Genomic DNA, 17,932 nt, shown 5'->3' on the forward strand with positions numbered 1-17,932 from the left:
CCCCTCCCCCCTTCATCTTATGGGCCCTCTCACTGACAGCTGGCTCTGATTATGGCTGTGAAAAATGGGGCAGTCACGCCAGCAATCCCCCCCACAACATTCCTACAGCATGACTCCGCACTTTCTTCCTATACTGGTGCTAGGCCTGTCTATGCTTCCCTCCCTCCCTCTTCCCCTCTGTCTTTCTTCAGCTGTCTTTATTTCTTTCTCTCTAGTTGTTTTCCCATCTAAACACCGTATACTAGCAAAGAAAGGGGTAAAGTTTATGCAAGCAGCTGTTTGTCTGATGGGATTTGTGTCCTGCAGAAATGGATGTTTTAATGAGCTGGACTGAGGGTACTGAGGTTGTAAGAGAAGACAAATTTGAATGGGAGATTATGTTTGAGTTAGTCATACGACCAAGACAGATGGGAGAGGTATTGAAGCAGCAGTGGACAGCTTCTTCACATATGGAGCACAATTCACAAACACAGCGAGCCCGCACAAGAGCCAACACACTCCATCACTGCCTCGTGCTATGACGTTTATGGTGCATTACATGACTGTATAATGATTACAGCATGTCCGAGAGCACATTGTTTTGGCAGATTTTCCCATACATACTTATTTATTTGTCTAATCAAAAAAAGGGAGAAACCACATAAACCTAAACAGTGAATGCTGGTTGGGTTTTGTTACATGATCTGGCTCAGTCGAAGCAGCTCAGACCATAAAAAGCTGCACCTTTAGCACGTCTATCCACACCTGTGCTAGTTTGCCAAACTTTCCACCTTGGTTGGTCAACTCTCTTTTGTTTGATATACTGGAAAATAGGAAACTTGACAAGAACTCATAACAGAATCTTGACACCATAAAACCTAAAATAGTTGGCTGGGAATGTATCTTCTTTAACAAGAAAAATGATCAGGGGATTAATAGATAGCGTTACATAATCTGAGCAATAATGATGGTACAGCTACATAACAGAGTATACTAAAATCATCTAATGAAACAATTTACTATATCGGCACACAGTCCTGGATTTACTGTGAAGATCCACAATAGCTTTGCAAGCAGGATATGGTGATGCAGCTCCATTGCTCTTTCTGCAGTTGTCTTTCAGCGAGGCCATTTGTTTGCTGAAACATGTGGCACAAAGACATAAATTCAGGTCAGTACTTTATTGAAAGGTTTATTTTACTGTAGAAGATCAGACGTGAGCTTAAACTCTGCCTTTCTCTTATTTTAGCCACATGTTAGACATGTTAAGCTAGATGTTGCTTCAAGCTTATAGTCAAAAGCCCATGATGGTGAAATGAATGTCTTTGAGCTGTTTTACTTTCTTTAAAAGGAGACTACAGCCATGCAAAATGTTAATGTTGGAATGCAAACATGCTCACATTGGGTGTAATGATCACCATCTTAGTTTAGCATATTAGCATGCTATCCCTTGCAAAATGGCACTAAAGACAGAGGAGCTGAGGCTGATTAATCATAAACCAAAGTCTTGGACAAATGAAAATTCTGACCTGATCATGGTGCTACTGTAGACTCAAAATCACAAATGTCAGGTCTGAAGGTTTTCATATGCTGTTAGAAGATCAGATATGTAAATATAACATTTTAAGATAAAGATTTATTTTAGATTCAAGCCTGTTACGTCAGCTAAGTAAAATAAATCCACTAAGCGCAGTTAGTGCCTCCAAATAGACCAAATTAATTTACAACCTTGAGCTAGCAGTATCTTTCCAACACCCTCCACTGTATCTCCTACATCTGAAATACCTTGATAATCTCTGTTTCACTGTCTAATGGGCAGCGTTCGAGCATGAAGTGAGCGCTCCGGAGGCCAGCAGATGCTTTATGTCAGGTTGCATAAACAAGATAGAACACTTTCATCCATCATGCCGTTGAACTGGGAGCTTTAGGCCATCTTATCCGGCTCAAGGCACCTTGTTCAAGCAAAGACATTTTTAGGGCACCAACCTCGATATTACCTCAGCGGAGATAAATCCGGACCTAATACTGAGCTTTACAAATGCCCTCTGTATGACTCTCTTTCACTCTTTTTAAACCTCAGAAAAAAAAGTTTCAACATTAAATATTTCACAACTCTTCTAAACAGAAGACTCAACAAAGCAGGAGGCAGATGTTAATCTCACATGACAGCAATGTGATGGAAGCTGTTGATTCAGAAAAATGTCAGCAGGACAGACTCATATCCTGTGTGCAACTGTAAAACAAAAACACAACAGCCTCTGGCTCGGGCCGATTTGAGGCGCTGACTCAAAATCCGACACAAGATGCAATCATTAATAGTGTGATATTTGTCTAATGTCACATTTTCATCGTAAATAAATAAGACGCACATAGTACGTCAATATTGATGTCACTGTTTATTACAAGAGTGTGTTTAAGGTGGGATCCTGACAGTTTTTTGTGGTATTTAAATTGTGCACACATCTCATGTGGTAAGTCATGCAGCGAGTTGCCCACAGTGGAAGCTCCAGTACTGTACTGGTCCCACCTACACGTCAGCCCATAGTCTCCACAGCTTAACATTTATCTTTGGCTTCTCACATGCTAACTGTGTTCCATTCTGTCTCACCATTTACAAAGTAGACTCAGTGAACAACATTAAAGCGGGATTGTTTGGACTTTTAGCCAATGGGTATGATGATTAAAGCAGGTCAAGATGAACTCCCTTGGTGCCTGGAAACAGCTGTGGAGAAAATAAGGTGTATGATTGAGGTCACCATATGAAACGTAATAATAGCTACCCTGTAGGGATGGTGCTTGTGTGTTGGGGTTGTCACAGCAATCTGAATGAGTGCCTCACATAGAAATCTGACCGCATCCTTCTCGTAAGTGTACGGGTGGACATAAGCTAGCACCAAAGCAGAGTGAAATGATTTTTGAAAAACTTGTTCTTAGCACCTAAACGCTCATTTTGTGACTCACTCATTACAAATCAATTTCTAGCTGCAAAGACAGAAGTGACTGTTATTAACCTTGGATCAAACTTGCACATACTGTAGCTGGTGCAACAGAATAAAGGCAGCCCCTTGATGCATGTGCACGCCTGGTAAAGCACTTAAAACTCTTTACTATGATAACAAAAGTTGAAAATGAAGATTGGAGTTTAATGGTGTACATGCCGTTCCCACCGGCAGCATTTGGACTGTTCTTGCCTCTGAGTGTGGAGTTGGAGGGCTTTAACCGAGTTAACACTGTTAACAGACAGTTGGAAGGTTTCAATGAGGAGAAAGAGGGATTGTTTAGGTGTATTTTGGCAGCGGTGTTGGCGTACAGTGGTACTGGTAATGGTATGAAGGTGGGGGCTGCCGGCTTGGGATTTTTGGTAAACGCTTTTTTGGTATTATTTACGAGTCGGGTGGGCTGAGGGGGACAATAAACCTTCATTTCTGGGAAAGCCATTGGGTTTTACTAGACTTTGTAGAACCTATAAGAGGGCAAGGCAACAAAAAAAAGGCAAACCCGAAAGTATTTAACAAGCGCAAAAAAGTGTTTCCATATTCAGCTGTTACACAACAGAGCAATAATGTGAGTACTCCCCTGGGTTGACAGAGTCACATGGGCCTGATGTGACACTAATAGTGCTTACTGGAAACACAGACAAGCAGTGCTGTGTGTTTTTCCATGCTAATGACATTAAACCACTTACAAAATCTACAACCAAAGTCAATGCATAATCCACACCACTTTTTGCCCGTTAAAGCTCTGGGAATCGCAAACAGTCAAACATACTAACACACATGTTGCTGGTCAAATTACAATAAACATCTGCTTTAACAAGTCATTTGCTCTCATTTTCAGCCTTGAGAACAACGTAAATCAAGAGAAAAACAATGGCAATGATACATAATCCTTCATCGGCATAAAAAATTACATTTGGTTCTCATTACTCTTGAATCAAGCAGCTTAGTGTCAGACACAAGAAGACCAAGCAACTTTAAAGGCTCCAAACATGGAACAATTGACTTGTTGAGAAGGTAGATGCTTCCACATTTGGGCAGACTGGCGATAGGACCCCTGTGTGGTACATGGCTGTAGGAAAATCCCCATTGTCCTGTTGGATACAAGCGGCTGGAGCCCAGGAACTGCTCTGGACTGGATGTGAAACCCTGGCAGCAGAAAATTATAGCTTTGGCCAGGAAAGTCAACCAAATGGGCTGATTCTTCTCATTCAACCCAAAGGACTCCACACAGCTGCACCTTCTTTCACTGCCAGGGGAGAAGACAGTCTGAAAGAGGGAGAGAAGAAAGAGAGGCGGAGTGGGGAACAGTTGGGGGCATTGGGACTGGACCAGCCTCAAAGACCCAGAGGGTTTCTTTTCTATACAAAAAAACTGAAGAAAAAGAAGCAGCTTAGACTCATCTTGGACATCAAAATCTATTTTGGGGCTGTGCCGTGTCCGTGTTTGGACTGTGGGCAATCACACCAAATCCCTTAGAGTTATTTTCTTTGAGTGATTGGAAGCGCTTTTGTAAAATCACAATCAAAGCGTTAAGATGGTGATGTATTCTGGCCCCTGGGGGAACATAAAATGCTGTTTGAGTTTTTGCCTATGTTCCTCTGAGGTAATCTCCCTCCCATAGGCTCCTTGATCTTTATCCACATAGCTTGAGTTTTGCTCATTTTCTCTTCTTTTTCTATAAAAGTGAAGACGGATACACTACACGAGCTCATTTGAGTTGTGGCAGGTCACAGAGAAGAAAAGAGCATACGTTACAAGGATTTTTCATTTCAGGAGGACAGGCAGAGGTGCAGTTTAACAGATGAATAATCTGCTGCTGAAGCTGAAACACCTGTAGCTCACAGAGCTCACATGCAGAAAGACAAATCACAAGTTAACCCAGAAAACATCTTCGTCAATTGGACTACACATTGATTTGAATAACAGGGATTGGTTTGCAATGTGGGCACAAAATTGAACTTACACAATAAAAAACACAAAGTCAAAAACAGACACAGTTTTTCACACATAGGCCACACATGGCAGACACCCAATACCACTGGCAACATACATGGTGTCATACCACACAGGCAGAAGGGAAAACAAAAATTACAAAGCATGAGAAAACACACTGCAACAATAGCCAACACAACCAAATACAGAAACGTTCTGACGATACTGAAAATATAACTAAATACAAAAACAGGCAGCAAATTTAAGCAACACAACCAAATACAGAAAACAGAACCAGTGCCTTTCTGTATTTGTGTTTTGTTTTGTGTAATTGCAACACATTTTATTGGGCTGCATTTGATTGTTGAATGTGCTTCTCAACTTGTGTTAGCTGTTTTTCTAAATGCTGAGCACGTGTTGTTTGTGTTTTTTGTACTTGTGTTTTTTCCTGACGTTGCGGTGCAATGAGCTGTCAGGGCCCTCAAAACTGACACTAACCAGAAGTTCAATACCTACATGAAGAGCAATGGAAAACCAAAGACATCATGTAGCAGATAATTTGTAGCATTGTACTGGCAATAAAGACAAACACCAGAAAAGGTTTTAATTAGAGCAGCAGAAACTATAAAAGCATGTTTTTTTCCACAATAAATCATCAGACGCTTATAAAAAGGAGGAATTTGACATCACCATATGTCTGGGTCGACTGAGGACGGCTCACACACAACTGCTCCTAACCCTACAGCTCAACATCAATATAAGCAAAACCACGCTCCAAATAATTCACACACCATCAAAAGCTAATTTCCAATAGCCTCATTTACGATAAGCGACCTGGTATCAAACACAAAAATGCAACCATGTCAGAAGTGTGTCCTCGTCAGCGGCATCTGGAGGAATATCAATAACCGGAGAGAAGACACGTCCAGTTCAATAAATGGGCGAGGGGTAAAGTGTGAGAAAAGTGGGCAGGGTCACACGGACGCTTGGCTTTGTGTATTGTCCAGAGCTGGACACATGGACTGTGTAATTCTAGTCCAGGAGTGACCACACAGGACCGGTTGTGAGGTCTGAGAGTGCTGGAGAATGGAGACAGATGGGACAGGGGCAGGATTTTTTTTGGTTAGAGAATGCTTTCCACTGTTCCTTTGCTATACAAAGCCCATTGATTTTTTTCCCCCTGCGTTGAGTGAGGAGCTGAGGAATATCTCGTTTCAGCGTCCGTCGCATGGTCATGACACCTGGACCAGGGTCAGGTCCGTCCACTCCCCAGCGGAGGCACGCTGAGCCCAAGGGGCGGGGGGGACTGGACACAACAAGCACTGGAGTCCTCTCTACGTGCCCTAAACCCGTTCTTCCCTAAGTGTGTCTGCACATGCGTATCATGTGCTATCTCTGAGTGTGCTGCATTGTGTGTCATATAGCTGTAGTCATCGTGTCATTTCTATAGCTTGATGACTTTGACCTATGCTGCAACCCTCTAATGTGCCAGTGGAAAACCAAACTCTCCCTTCCCATGAGCCCTCTGGACAGACAGAAAGATTGTTCCTCAGGAAACACGGGTCAGGAAGTCAGAGAAGGAAGCTGGCCTTTCGTTATAAATACAACCCTCCTCTGGAGACATGAGTGTCAGGAGAGAATTGGACAGTAAATCTCCTTTAATCGCTGACCCCTCACTCTCTGTTTTGCTGCTATTTTTGCGACCACGCATTTAATCAAAATACTGTTATTATCATTGTATTTCTTTGCAAATTGGCACTGACAGGGCTAAAGACTTTCATTTCCAAAAGGGTGTTTGTTTTGAACTCTGGTCGTGATAGTAATGCCGTGACGTGTCGAAACCACACGAATGAGCCGAGCCGAGCGTTGATGCTGCATCCCACCCACTGGGAGATGAAGGGCAGTGGAAGTGGAGTGGATGGGCACGCTGGAGCCGTTCATGGGAACAACATCAGCAAGAGCAGCTGGCGGTTCACCACTAACATTGCTGTGGCTACTCTCATGGACAATTAATTGCTGCTAGGTCTTATTTTCCTCCCTCCCTCCATTTTTTGCTCTCCCTCACCCTCTTTCTCTGAGGCTAGTTTCACCCAGCTAGATGACCATAGTCATCCCATATGAATTTGGTAAACCATACCATGAGACATGAAAGGAAGCAATCATGGATGTGCTGGCTGTCAAAGCTTATACAGACAGGATCACACAAATTGGGATGTGGGAAGGAGAATGTTTACAGAAATCTAAACCCCACACAATGTCACGGCAAACATGGGCCGAACCATGACAACATGTTCAAGAAATCAAAGTCTGCATAGGTCCAACTTGGCTATCCTTCGCCGTTGATTGCTCAACAATCTGTCCTGTCAGTGTAACGAAAGATGAGCTCACATGCTAGGGGGAAATGGGAAGCTAGAGGAGTGTTAAGTCATCTATGGCTTCTAAGACCATACTTAATATATCCATTTTATACACCTTTATACTTATTTTTTATTTTTTATTCCACTACTTTGTTTTATTTCACAACTTGAGTTACTTTGGTGGTCATGATTTCGCACAAAAATATCATATACAAGTACATGAAGTAGTTGAAATCAACTACAACAGCAAAATACTTAAAAGTGTCCATAATAATTGAGTTCTTTTGTTTTATAAAGTACATCATAATTACATTTTGCTAATAAAACTCTGTTCTTACTTATTCAGAATTTAACTAGTGACAAAGTATTTTCACATTATGGTGATACTACTTGTTTGCCTGATATCAGACAGAATTGTCAACAAATTTCTGGACCAGGCAAACTACTTGTTGAGGGAGATATCATCTTGAAGGGAAATTATTATGCAACAGTTGCAGAACAAAATAGGAAAGAGTGCAAATAAAATAAAATTATAAACAGTAAAGTCGATTAATAAGGTATACAGTAAACGGTCTGATCTTCCTTTACTGCATTCTTGCCTGTGATTGACATAAATACGTATGTAACATTTTCACTGCAATGTGCAAAACGCTAAATACATTTCTAGTGAAGAGATGATGTTCCACTTACAGTGCTCATAAAAACCTTCAGTTTTATGGAATTGAAAAGACAAATGTGTGGGGGGAAGACAAGATCCTTCAGCTTGAAAATTAACTTCATAAGAAATCATGAATGCCAGTATGTGGCAAACAGCTAAGTCACTGGTAGTAACCGACAACCCTATCAATCCCAAGAATATACATGATGTACCATGAGGCGGTAAAACAATACTACTTCATTCTCCTTTATGTTGTCTAATGAGCCTTGTGGTCGCCCTAAGTTGCTGTGCAGTGCACTTTGAGATTACCACAAAACTAGTCTAAGACTTTGTGTTTTGTGTAGCTGATAAGACTCTTTGCTTCATATAACGCCACTAAGTTAGTGTGTCAGTGGAAAGGCTGATTCGACAATACAGTGCTGAGTCCTAATTCACCAAAGCCACACAAGGAAGGAGCTGTTTGACTGTGCTGACCTAAGTGTCTAATCTTAGAAATTCTCACTCACGTTGTAACTATTCTGATAGGCTACAAGTATGCTTTAGGCAAACATGGAGACACTTTGAATACGGTTCAAAGAGCTGGGAGTAAATAGGAAATGCTGCAACAAGAGGAAAGAGAAAAGGAAGAACTCTGCCCTCTGTTGGCTCTAAGAAGGAACTACAGTAAACTGTTGCTTTAAGAGACTGTCACCACAGACAAGTTCCAATTTGTTGAGTTTCCCCATGAGTTCTTTCTTCTCCTGTTCAGTTAGATAAAAGATGTTACAGCCAGGCACCCCACTTAAATGTTATCAGTGACCTCAAGTCTCATCCTCCCTTCTGAGGAGGGAGTCATCAGCGCAGGAGGCAGAAATCAAACCGTTGAGCAGAGGCTGAGGAGTGACTGACTGCAGCTCCAACAGAGACTGATAACAACTACAAACTAAAGGAGGACAGCGCTGACCTCGAGGAGCACAAATCCTCAGAAAGCAAGTCCCCCGAGAGAGAACTCGACTCTCTCAACAGCCAGAGGAAACTCCTGCCTGAAGAGAGCTGAGATGTAGTTTATTCCTTTTGTGTTTTCTACCAGGAAAGTCAGTGAAATGATTGGACAGGAAAACCTCATAAATATTCCACCCGTCACTTTAACAAGCTGTGATGGAAAATATATATATAGTTAGAGTTAAAACAATCAGTCCATCTATTGATCAACAGAGAAATCATGTGCAACTACTTTGATAATTAGTAAATTGTTTCAATCCTTTTCCAAGGAATACATGCCAAAATATCCTCTACTTCTGGTTTTACATATGTGATAGTACATTGAATATATTTGAACTTTTTAACTGTTGGTTGACACAATTGTGATTTATGAAAATACAATCATCAGTTGCAGCCTTAATTTTCTTTCAGCAACTTTCAGTGTAGCTGTAAAATGTCACCTTAAACTTGAATACTGCATATCCTGATTTGTAGGCTACACCTTAATTCCACCAGATCCCATTTAGGGACTTGATCTTAATTTTTCTTGAGCAATAAAAACAAGGTTTATTTTTTATTTATTTTTTTTTTTATTTTTTTTATTTTTTTTATTTTTTTTTTACATGTTTTAAAGGAACTAAATGGAAGGTTAAATATAATTTAAATATGATAAGTATGTTTTTTTTGCCTTTGAGTGAAATAAATACACAGAAAACCTACTCAAACGTTTTATACTGTTACACAAATTCATTTGGAAAGAGGATTTGCATTGAAGTCAGTAAAACTTCTTAGCGAGCACATCAGCGTGTGCCGACGTCTACAAGGCCCTGTGTCAAAATGATGTTGTTTACCGTCTGCAGGTCTAAAACACGAACATATCTGACACTATCCCCTTGGGAATTGTTTCATGTTGGCAGGAAACAGGTGCCTCCTCGTAAACCTGGAAGGACAACTGCACCACACAATATCAAGTGGATACATTTGAGAGTATTAAAGTAAACAAGTGCAGTGTTTGAGGCTTCTTGGGCCTTGGCTCCAATGAAGAAAACATTTCACATCAGAGTCCGTGGCTTGTAGCCTGCTGGCCTTAAGGACTTTAAATCTGCATGAGAATCTATTTGCTCCAACATTACAGCCCTCTGTGCGTTGTCCTTAAGTAAACTCTGGCTCTGAGTATGTGTAATGTGTGACATACTGTATTGTCACTCCTTTAGATAATTTCACACCAGCTAGGGGTATTTTTGTATTTGCTGAAAAAGAAAATGCTGAGTCCCCTCCTACAACCCTGCTGTAGTTACTCCTCAGAGGAGATACTATCAATCTGATCTACTTAATCAATCAGTGACAGGGCCTTTGAACTGCAGACGTGATTTGCAAGTCTGTCACCCCACCCTGTCGTCTGTGAAAACACTCCAGGGAGATTACACCAAACAGCCCCGGATCGTAAAACTCTTTTTATGTTAAAAACACACACCCTCGCTCTTCACTGACAGGGTCCAGAATATCTCAGAAAGTTATAAATCTGGTTTCTTCTGGGGGGGGGGGGGGGGGGGGGGGGGGGGGGGGGGAGATAACTTTGTAGTTCCTAAAGGTCAGACATAGATCAGAACTTTGTTTGAAACAAATATGCTGTATTCAAGATCTGAAGCTGGCCTTTTTTATCTCAACTAAATTCAACATTTCAGTACAAAAACAACTTCCTCTGCCTCCTCCACGGCTGCTAGCAGTGAGACAAAGCTCTCCACCCCCTGTAAGGCTTCTGTATGGGCGAAGAAGAGGAAGGGAAAAGGGAATGTTTTGCCTCTCTCTCTCTCTCTCTCCCAACCCCTCTTCCCGCACCTCCCTGGGGCAGTGCTGTGTAGTAATAAACGTCCCCCATAAATCTTCCCTCACGCCATCATCCCCTCCTCCAACTCTTTTTTTTTTTGCTTAACAGCTTCTTTTCTTCTCCCCCAACCCTGCCTTTCTTTCCCCTCTTCTCTTTTCTATTGCAACCCAACCCTGACATTGACTCTGCACATGGCCGGTGGCTGCTCTGTCATGGATTTAGAGGGAGGGAGGGAGAGAGAGAGAGGAAGACGATGGGCCACAATAGATTTGTATAGATCTCACTCGCTGCAGCTCAGCTCTTTCACATGTGGCTGCGAGCGTCATTGTCACAGGCTGTGGTTGAATCTGGTGAGATCACTCATGTATCAGGTTATCACCAAGCCTACTTGATGGAATGACACATACAGTACATCCATGCACATATTCAGGAGCATTATACCTGCTGGTAAGGAAGAGGAGATGTAATCGAAACAGTGAGTGAAAGAGGGGTTTAATGGGCAAAATGACTGTGGTCGGTAAAGAGTTAAAAGCTGTAGCTGACTGAATTCACCGGAAAGTCCCACAAGTGACGTTACAGTCCAGCAATTAAGAGTAAATTAATTACAGAGTAGTGAATGGTAGCTGAAACCCTGGGGATAGTGCAACGCCTCCCAGTAAACAACTCCAGACTGTTTAAGTAGACTACCAGACTTCCATAAGAAAAAGAAGGAAATAAAGTTGTAGCTTACTTTGCAACTTTAAAAATATACTGATAGTAACTTGGTTTTTATTAATATATTAACTTTTAAATTAAAGTTAAGACACTATTCTTCTAACAAAGTTAATAAACAGAAAAAGTGCAGTATAATGATTGTAAGAAGTCACTTTGTATGTACATTCCAATGTGTATACTCTCCCAATAAACTAATAAGCAGGCTTACAATAGAGATAAAAAAAGAGTTATCTTTACTGCAAGATGCTCAAAACTTAAAGTCAACAACTGTTTATTATTCCTTCTGCGTGCAACAGCGTAGTAATCTCACACAAACGGCAATCCACTGAAAGTTTTCTTCTTCAGAAGAGGAAAAGAAAAAAAAAGTTAACAGAAAGTTAACGCCCAGCGCTCGAGGCTCCTCCTGCAAAGGATTATAAAGCAAATGCCGGGGCTAGTGCAGGGCAGAGGGGGAGTTCTGCAGGGTCAAAAATACACAGGAGCTGCGAATCAGAAACTCAGCAGCAGACCGGCGCAACTTTTCTATCAAGCACATTTTGTTTTTGTTTTTTTATTTAATTTGTTTAACTACTTTCCATTGAACCCTGGTCGCCGCAAAGATGACCACAGCCGTGGTGTCGCCTTTCTTCGACTTCGAAGTAATGAACAAGGTAGCTTCAAAAGTTTTCTCTCTCTGGTCTTTTACAGAAGTATGTTAGCCTGTTAGCAGCAGTGAGTTAGCCGCTGTGGAGGAATGATGTGCCCCATGCCCGCGGCCCTCCGCCGTGACGCGCCTGTGTGGGGAGGCTTGTTTTGTTTTGCTGTTTTTCGCTTCACTTTGGCTTCAACTTGTTGCTTATTTTTATCCACATGTTTCGTGTCCAAACATCGTCGTATGCGTTAAACGAGTCTCTCAAAAGTGTGTCGAAGGCTGCCGATAACTAAACATTAACTTAACTATTGTTGAAACGTTCAACTTACATATGCAACGTGTGTCACATTAGTTAACCTAAAATGTCTTGTTTTGCTTTCGAGTTACAGTTACGCGGCAGTTTCGACGTTCCGCTTCAGTTAATTCATGCCATGTTTCTGTTAATGACGGCAGTTTTGCGCCACTTTTAATACTGCTCACAAAGCAGCCACATGCTCGCTAATCATTGACCAGGCTTTTGACTAACTTGCAATTGCTCACATCAAACTGTTTCAACGCTTAACCGTGTTAATGTGTTGGGGAAATAACAAAATCGTAACTGCTCGCTGGTTAGTTAACGTCACTGTACTGTTTTCGTTTGCATACATTTTCATTTTTTCAGTGTCCGATTTATTTTTAAAACGGCGCCTTTTTTGCTTAGCGATTGTCAGTGTGTTCTCTGGTAGCTTTAATACCCCAATGTAAACCAGTGACTAAACCAACCATCTCCCTTAGTTCGGACGTGTATTGAAAAGCATCAGCTTTCTCTTGTAATGCAGCAGGCAGGATGCGTTACCACTGTCATTATCTTTCAAATGATGCAGCCTCTTTGTAGCCACTAGCAGCCCTGTGGCCTCTCATGTGCTGCTGCTCCATTTACTAAACGGGCACACATTCCTCACCAGGGCAACTTGCCAAACCAGCTGCTGTTCTATAGGCCTGTATCCACTTGTGTTGTCGGAGCCAAAAACGAACACAGTCATGCAAAAGGAGGCTGTGGGGTTTTCCTCCCTAGCCCACCAGCTCTCTTTAAAATCAGGACCACATTGACTGTCTGCCTTAATGTATATGTAACAACTTTTTTTCTAATGACGCGTTTTCTTTATGTTTTTGCAGAACAAACTGCTCAGCTACAACAACAACAACAACCTGGGTGCCCCCCATCCCATGTCTGTCCCTTGCACTGGCACTAATGTGCCCATCTCCAGCCCTGCTGGAGCCCTGCTGGACAGGAAGGCCGTGGGTTCTCCCTCGGTGGGAGGTGTGTACCAGCGGCGACACTCTGTCAGCAGCACAAAGTTCAGCCAGAACCAGTTTCTGAACAGCCTGAAGGCAGCGGACCACTCCTCACTCATCTCAGGGGTTGGCAATGCCATCAACAACAAGGAGACCCGCATACGAGACCGCTCCTTCTCTGAGACAGGTGAGAGGCTCCTCAACAAGTGCCTGGGCCCTGTCAGCCCCACCGGCAGCAGCCAAGTGAACTCCAGCCGCTACAAAACAGAGCTTTGCAGGCCCTTTGAGGAGAATGGTTCCTGCAAGTACGGCGACAAATGCCAGTTTGCTCACGGAATTCATGAACTGCGCAGCCTGAGCCGCCACCCCAAATACAAAACTGAGCTGTGTCGCACCTTCCACACAATCGGTTTCTGTCCATACGGGCCTCGCTGCCATTTCATCCACAATGCTGAGGAGCGCCGTGGACCTCCCCAGCAGTGCTCCCCTCTTAACTCCAACAAGATGGAGAGGCCTCGACTGCAGCACAGCTACAGCTTTGCAGGCTTCTCCAGCTCAGCTGGGCTGAGAGACAGCCCCACCTCGGTCACCCCTCCACCGATGTTCTTCCCTGATGAGGTCTCCGACTGGCCCAGCAGTAACCCCTTCACCTACTCCAGCCAGGAGCTGGCCAACCTGTTTGGACCTAGCCTCAGTGTTGGTCCTGTAGGCACAGAGCCCAACACCCCTGCACCCCCCTCTCCAACAAGCACACCTTACTATTTCAGACCCATGTTGGAGTCCCCTCACATGTTTGATTCTCCATCCAGCCCTCCCGACTCTCTGTCAGACCAAGAGGGCTACCAGAGCAGCTCTGGAGGCAGCCTGAGTGGCTCAGAGTCCCCAACGCTGGATACCACCCGCCGCCTTCCCATCTTCAGCCGCCTCTCCATCTCTGATGACTAGACTGCACGTATCCACCAGTGACTTTAAGTTCGATGACACAAAGAACATGGCACTCCCCTCTACCTCTGCCCTTTTCCTAAGCTTCCCCTCACACAACAGCATGTTAGTTCATTATTAAGGATGTAGTCCATTAAGGGAACTCTCTTTCAACTCAAATTATCAAATCACCCCTGTAAATCTGCACAGAAAGTAAAAAAGAAAAAAGAACCCTGTCATGTGTCATAGTGCCAAAAAGGGAGAGGAAATTGAACAATGAAAATCATGACAGCAAGTAATGACTGTTTCACCAGGTGCCACTTGTTTTTTGTTTTTGTTTTCTTCTTCTTCTTTCTTCATTTGTTCTTGAATGTGTAGCAGCAAAAGTGGCCTTGGAAAGGGGAGTGCATTGCACTAGCCCCCAACCCCTCCCTCCTTCTCCCCTGACGATACCACTTCCCCCGAGCTAGCTAGAGGGTGCTCACTAATGTAACTGTAGATCTACCGCAGCTGTTTTTACAGACTGAGTTAAGACAAAAAGGAAAAAAAATAAAGACCCTGAAAAGATATGAATAGTTTTAAAAAAAGAAAAAAGTGCCTGGGGTGGTTTCTGCATGTGTTTAGGGTGAATGGACTACTGTTTTTTTTTTTTTCTCATTTGCCCCCCTCCACCTCCCTGTCACGGTTCTTCTCAAGCCCCGTCTTATGTAATTGTGGACTGGGTGAGTCTGCAGGAAGGACTTTGAACTGGAAGTTGGTTATGTCCCCCCCCTCTCTCCTCCCTTATGGAGTTTTCTCCTCCTGTTGCTGGTCACTGGCTCTTTTTTTGAGAAGGAAGTCTTGATATCAAACCGATTTATTAAACCTGTAAGACTTTGTCCCACCTCTGCCTCCCCCGCCTTCATCCTCGCCGATCTGGGGAATTCCAGCATTCCCATGGTGCAGTTGTACATCCTGCGACTTGACGAGATCGGATCTCCAAGCTATTTTACTTTACTTCTCACCCCCACTTTAGTACCTGCTCCGAAGAGCACTCTGTACTCATTACATCCCTTTTTTGCTTTATTTGATAATTGTTTTTTATTAATGTTATTATTACGGTTATTGTTTGAAAAACCTTCCAGACAGAAGGTTTGCTTGTCACTGCTTATTTAACTTATCAGAACATATTTATTGCTGATCATATGCATTTTTTTGTTAATTTTGTTTTGTATTTATCTGGATAATGAACAATAGAATATATTTTCTTTTATGTTAAATTATGATCTTCCATATTAATCTAAAGATTGTGAAGACGTTTTTGTCAGTTTTCCTTTTTTCACAGTTTAATATATTGTACTTCAATGACTTTTGTTCTGCAACTACACAAATGAAACTTAATTTAAAGCAAAAAAAATGCAAAAAAGACGTTTTGCGTTTTGATTATTTATTGTACTTTTTTTTTCTTCTTACTCCCTCTTATTATACTGCAAACCTGATTTGCTTGTATTCATTCCTGACGTTTTCCCCTTCACATCTTCCAATAATCTGATAGTAACAGTAGCCAACTGTTATTACATTGATTCACCTTGTCAGTTTTTGTCCCAGATCGGAGTATTTTCTCACAGTACAGGTTGGTGGTAGAAGTAAAATGGGCGCTGAAAGACCTCTCACATGACTGGTTAAAGAGAGTCTCCACGTTAGACTGGTTATGTTGAACAGTCTTCTGTCTTACACCCAGTCTGTTATTACAAGCAATAGCTGTGACCAAATGGGTTGAGGGAAGTTTATTTGTGTTCTTGTTGATTTGATTGGATGCTTGATGCACCAGCTTGGCCCCCTCTTGACCATTGGAAGTGCCTCTTTGAATACATTCCAGGTAGCTAAGGCTTCTCTGCCTTTTAATATTTGATAAATGGAGGACAATTACTTGTTATTTTTTTTAAAGTCACTTGTTCTGTGTTGCCTTCACATGTTTTGAGAGAGGTGAACAGATTTTGACACAAAGAAAGTAAAACAGTTGAATGTATTTTTTCAGCCATGTTTTTTTCACTACAGTAATTTCTGTGAGTTTCTCTTTTGTAAGTATTGATTGCAGTTAAGTCAATAAACCCCGTATTTTTTGAAAAGTTGAACACTGTCTAATGAGTTGTGTACTAGTTGAAATCTCATTTAGTTCCTCTTACAGCTGCAAACTGGAGCTTTCGACACGCTGCACATGCATGCCACTATAGTCTGTTAAATAATGAGGTTAAAATGTCTTTTTTCAAATATGTGCAATGGAGATTTAAGTTTAAATGCTTATTCTATACTAGAGCTGCAACGATTAATCTATAGTTGTCAACTTTGAAATTGATTGCCAACTATTTTGATAATCAGTGATTTTGAGTAATTTTTAAGACAAAAGTAACTTCATTGATTTCAGCTTGTTAAATGTGAATATGTAGTTTCTTCTATCCTCTGACACTAAACTTAATATCTTTTGCATTGTGGACAAATACAGACATTTAAAGACGTCATCTTGGGCGTTTGGGAAACACTGATCCACATTTTGTGACATATAGACCAAACAACAAATTGATTAATTGGGAAAATAATCAACAGACTCTACTATAAAAAAAAATAATTGTTAGTTGCAGCCCTATTCTATACATTACTTTTCCAATTTTCAATGGGACCCTGTTTTGGGTGCAAAGCTTTATATCAGAGGTTTTCAATGAGACACACTTACATAAATTCACTTAGAAATCATAGAAAAAATTATGTTTTAACTCCAGAACTTGTCTGAGAATCAACATATTATAAAGTTCAGTATCAAAGTAAACCAGTATTAGTGGTCTTCACATCTATGGGTACATTGCAAACCGGTTTGGCTGACGGCTAATTCGTCATACTTTTAATTATGCCAAAATGTAAACAAAAACATGCTGAAGAAAACTCAAGTTGTTGCCCACAGCTAACTAACTGGCTCCATGGCAACATACTACTTCAACGTCATACTTTGAAATATATAAAAGGGACAGAATATGTTTACAAATCTTCTTTTTAAAAGGTGAAGATGGGAAATAGAACTAGCTGTGATCTCTGGTCATAATGTAGAACTAAAGGGAGTTTCACTGTGGTGGAAGTTGATTGGTGAACGCCAAAGGGGAGCAGTCAGGGCTATTGACCTAGAGTTGATCAAACTCTGATTGAGCATTGGTTACGCAAAGACAAGACACTCCTGGTTTCAGCAGAAATATTGATCGGGGGGCTGAAACCGTTATGTTTCTGAGAATAAAAAAAGTAAGTAATGTTCTGAGGTTATCACCTGATCAACAATACTGAGGTTAAAAGCAAATTGATCAATATGTGTGTGAGGATATCCTAAGTAGGGGATAAACAATTGTGTCATAGCCTGATTGGTTAATCAAAAATACATAGTGTAGTAACACATGGTCAAGTAAATATATTGTGGTTTTACATATTTCACCATTAATACAAGCATGCTATTCGATTTCAGTAACAACACTCTGTAGCTTCCCCTTCAAACACTCTCGCTAGCTCTCTGGACACTTCCGTCTCTCCCTGTTTATGTTCTCTCAGATTGCAAAAACGAGCCGGAACAGGAACTCCCTTCCCTCCACACAATGGTGGGTGCTGACCCGTCACAGCTGACCTGTGGAGGCCTCGTTCTTGCTTTATTCCAGGGAACCTGGT

The 17,932-nt window shown here is 41.8% G+C and overlaps 1 protein-coding gene and 1 long non-coding RNA gene across 3 annotated transcripts in view; one reads left to right on the forward strand and one right to left on the reverse strand.

Annotated features, from left to right (window-relative positions):
* Positions 1-17,932, reverse strand: part of LOC117935390 — a 107,058-nt gene that overhangs the window by 39,812 nt on the left and 49,314 nt on the right. The gene's annotated exons all lie outside the window — the stretch shown is intronic.
* On the forward strand, positions 11,829-16,368 carry zfp36l1a (zinc finger protein 36, C3H type-like 1a). The gene is made up of 2 exons (XM_034857530.1): positions 11,829-12,077; positions 13,214-16,368. The coding sequence occupies exons 1-2, from the start codon at positions 12,027-12,029 to the stop codon at positions 14,276-14,278; spliced, it is 1,116 nt and encodes a 371-aa protein (XP_034713421.1). The 5' UTR covers positions 11,829-12,026; the 3' UTR covers positions 14,279-16,368.

Source organism: Etheostoma cragini, chromosome 20, assembly GCF_013103735.1.
Source record: "Etheostoma cragini isolate CJK2018 chromosome 20, CSU_Ecrag_1.0, whole genome shotgun sequence".
Taxonomy (NCBI): Eukaryota; Metazoa; Chordata; class Actinopteri; order Perciformes; family Percidae; genus Etheostoma; species Etheostoma cragini.